The sequence below is a fragment of the Dinoponera quadriceps genome, unplaced genomic scaffold, assembly GCF_001313825.1.
Source record: "Dinoponera quadriceps isolate SergipeBrazil2010 unplaced genomic scaffold, ASM131382v1 scaffold717, whole genome shotgun sequence".
NCBI classification, from domain to species: domain Eukaryota; kingdom Metazoa; phylum Arthropoda; class Insecta; order Hymenoptera; family Formicidae; genus Dinoponera; species Dinoponera quadriceps.
Genome location: NW_014555639.1, coordinates 8,344 through 12,059, shown reverse-complemented (window position 1 = coordinate 12,059; position 3,716 = coordinate 8,344). Strand labels below are relative to the sequence as shown.

Sequence of the window (3,716 nt, the reverse complement as noted above, 5' to 3'; positions counted from 1 at the left end):
AAAGGGAAGGTAAAAAAACACGGGGACCAATTTTTTACTCTTATTCTCGTAGACGACTATCTTCCTCCTCCTCTCTCCCTCTCTCTCTCCATCTCTGTCCACCTGTCTGTCTGTCTATCTACTATTTATCTATCTGTCTGTCTTTCTCTTACTCTCCCTTTTCTATCTTATCCACCTTTCCTCTTTTCCTCTCCCTATCCGCCTTGATACACCCTTAATCAAGTCGCCCGCCGGACTATCCATAAATCTCCGCACACTCTGTCCGTATTAAGTCTGTTGTGGACCAGTGAATGCAGGAAATACGAGGAACGGAGTCGCAAGCAATAAATCAGAGAGCAACGTACGTATGAACACGGGCAACGAAGGAGACGGAGAACACAGGGGAGTAACGAAAGCGCCACGGCGCTGCGACAACGGCGTCTTGCGCGAAGCAGTCGTCGGCCGAAATTAGCCGGACTCCGCGTGCGACGTTAAACTAGATTCTAAGAAACTCGGTCGAACGGAAAGGGAAGGCAACGCCGAACGGGAACTCAGCAGCTCTCATCATCGCTTCGACGAGGACGACGACGATACAAGTGCGTGTGTTGTCGTGGAATCCGCTCGGAGAGACGCGAAATCCGGGGCGAGATAGAAAAGAGAGAGAGAGGTCGAAGGGCGCGAGCCGCACGCATCGATCAGGCGAGGAGTCGACAAGGTCGACTGAGCGACGCGGTCGACGGAGGACGGACTCGCGCGAGCCGGCGGGCAGGACGAGCACGACGACGACGACGACGACAACGGGCAAGGACGCGAGAAGGAGGGGGCGGAGACGCGCGAGAGAGGCAGAGGAGCAGCGCGCTGGGCAGTGTATTCGACCACGATGGCATTATCCTGAAACGGGCATGACGCCCTTGGCCTCGAGATGCGACGAGACCACCACCCTCCTGCTGTTGCTGCTACTCGAGCTGGCACCCGGGGCACGTTGCTACTCGCGCGCGACCGCTACCACCGCGTCGTCCTTACCGAGATAGCATCTACAGTACCCGGCGAGGGTGCGAGTGATGCCGCATCTCGGCAGCATTATGACCATCGCCGTCGATAGCGCGACCACGGCTAACGGCACGAGCGTCCTCGAGGAGAACATGACGTGGTCCCGACCGGCCGGCGAAGCTACGTCTTCTACGAGTTACGAGGGACGCGCGAACGGCGAGCAGGTGCGGGCCGTCGGAGGCTCGAGCGATCCGAGCAACGAAAAACACATCGAGACCGGCGTCACGACGGGAGCGACGGCGACGGTGGAGGAGGCGGCGACGACGGGGACGAGAAGGATTTCCCGGCGTCGTTGCGGCCTTCGGACCTCGGGGACTCGAGTCTGCGACATCTTCGAGAGCGCGGAAGACGCGGGGAGCGCCGACAGCACGACCGACGACGGTGCGAGTACGTCGAACAGTTCAGCGGAGGTGGACGAGTACGGAAAGGATCTGCTGCTGTTCGGCTTCGGCGACATAATGGAGGACACCGCCGGCGCGTTCAACGACTCGTCGAACGCGAGCCTGCCGAGAGTCCATCCGCAGTGGAACGTCAGCATGTACAACGAGACCTTCATCGTGGTGGGCGAGGGCGGCTACCCGTCGGGCTACACCGTGCCGGAAATAATATTAGCCTCGATCGTAGCGACCCTGCTCATGATCGTGATCATCGTCGGCAACATGCTGGTGATAATCGCGATCGCCACGGAGAAGGCGCTCAAGAACATACAGAACTGGTTCATTGCGAGCCTCGCGGTTGCGGACTTTTTCCTCGGCCTGGTGATCATGCCGTTCTCGTTGGCGAACGAGATCATGGGCTACTGGATCTTCGGCTACTGGTGGTGCGACATTTACTCCGCGATGGACGTGCTGCTGTGCACCGCCAGCATCATGAATCTGTGCCTGATCAGCCTCGACCGCTTCTGGAGCATCACGCAGGCGGTGGACTACCTGAAGAAGCGGACGCCGGCCCGCGCCGCGCTCATGATCGCCCTCGTCTGGCTGCTGTCGGCGCTCGTCTGCATACCGCCGCTGCTCGGATGGAAGAGACCCACCCCGGAAGAGGAGTACCCCAAGTGCAAGGTGAGTCGAGAATCGCTTGCTGGCCGAGCCCTTCCGATCGTTGCTTCGTGGAAATTAACGCCCGCTGTCTTTACGCTCCTGTAATATCACAGGTTGCTCGGGTCTGCCTAGCGAAGAGAGATTCGTTACTTCTTCGTCTTTGTCAGTTATACCAGCATTTATTCAGTTTATCGCCAGTTTTTACTCGTTGTCTTTGTAGGCGGCGACAATCAGTATTGACTCGAGACTTATATTCTCTCTATAAGCAAGAATATATCTTACGTATAAACTAATTGAATTAATAATCCTACATGGATATAAAACTTGCCTATATGAAAAAATTCGATAGTTCTATAATAATGTCATATCATACTCTCGTTATTCAAGAATAATTTTAATAAATTGAGAGGAAATATACTGGAGAGAAAAAACGAAATATCCTCGAACAGACACAATTCTCAGTTTGAAGATATCGTTTCATCCGTTCAGCATTTTTTCTCCCCAATCCATGAAAATTATTCTTCGATCATTTTAATATGATATTTTTAGTGAAACTGTATAGAATTCCTTCATGTATGTGTCCTTCTGTCGTAAAGGTTGCAGGCCAACTGAGTAATAGAGGAATAGGAGTGGAATATAGTACATCACGTTGAAAAAAAAGGGAAGGGAAGGTAAACAAAAAAAAGCGTGTAGGCCTTGTGAGCCTAATATGACACTATCAGAGTTAACCGCGATGGGCGAATGGACGGACGGTAATTCGAGAACATAGGGATGGAGGGCAGTGGTCGCGCGCGCAACACGAAAAAGCTCGGAATAGTACATGAGGCAACGTAGATCACCGTATTAGCGACACAGAAAATTGGATTACACCGGTTATATCGGATTGGGTTTCTCTAATGAATCGGAAAATTGAGACACCGACACTTCGGGCCGGGAACGACGAACGTCACTTACAGTCCCGATCGTTTATTCGCCTCCTTTCGTTATGAAGGCGTTTGCGAGCGAAGGATCATTAGAGAACGAACCCCGGTGTCGACGAATTCAATTACTTTAGGCAAATTTATTTGTCCTCTCAGGTGACTCGATTAAAATCGATCGGGGTGCCCGTTTATATATTATTTTTGCCTTCGCGCTCATACACTTTAGAAGAGCGAGCGAGTGAGCGAGCGAGCGAACGTGGATTTTTACGTGCTTTCGCATGAATATTTTACACGAATTCTGGTATATTTCATACGCGGGATGTATATACTTTTTCCTATCTCTTCTCTTCCTCTGCCCTCTTCCTCTCTTTCTCTCTCTCTCTCCTCTTTCCATGTATATTAATCTCCCGTGTACTTTTATGCAAACAATTCGGCGGCCGTGCTCGAAGCCTGTCGGCGGTGAGAGATGAACGCGGATTGATGACTGCGCGCTTAAAACGCTTCGACGAATCCGCACGACGGTGGTGGCGCGCAAAAAGCGTCGTAAACGGACCGAACGTTATATAAAGAATGAGGCATTAAGCAACCATGAAAGATCCCCCGTCCTCTCAAGGGAGACCATGCGAAAGACAGAGAAAGAGAGAGAGAGAGAGAGGAATCGCGCGGTGTACGGAGAATTCGCAATTTCATACTTCTCGAATCCCCTTTATCCGCGTATATTACCGAG

General features: G+C 52.3%; 1 protein-coding gene across 1 annotated transcript; it reads left to right on the top strand.

The window, feature by feature from the left end:
• Positions 1–1,040: 1,040 nt before the first annotated feature.
• On the top strand, positions 1,041–2,090 carry LOC106744943 (tyramine/octopamine receptor-like; the record flags this gene model as incomplete). The annotated part of the gene is made up of 1 exon (XM_014620126.1): positions 1,041–2,090. A coding segment is annotated over exon 1 (1,050 nt), but the record flags the coding sequence as incomplete, so codon positions are not given.
• Positions 2,091–3,716: the final 1,626 nt, after the last annotated feature.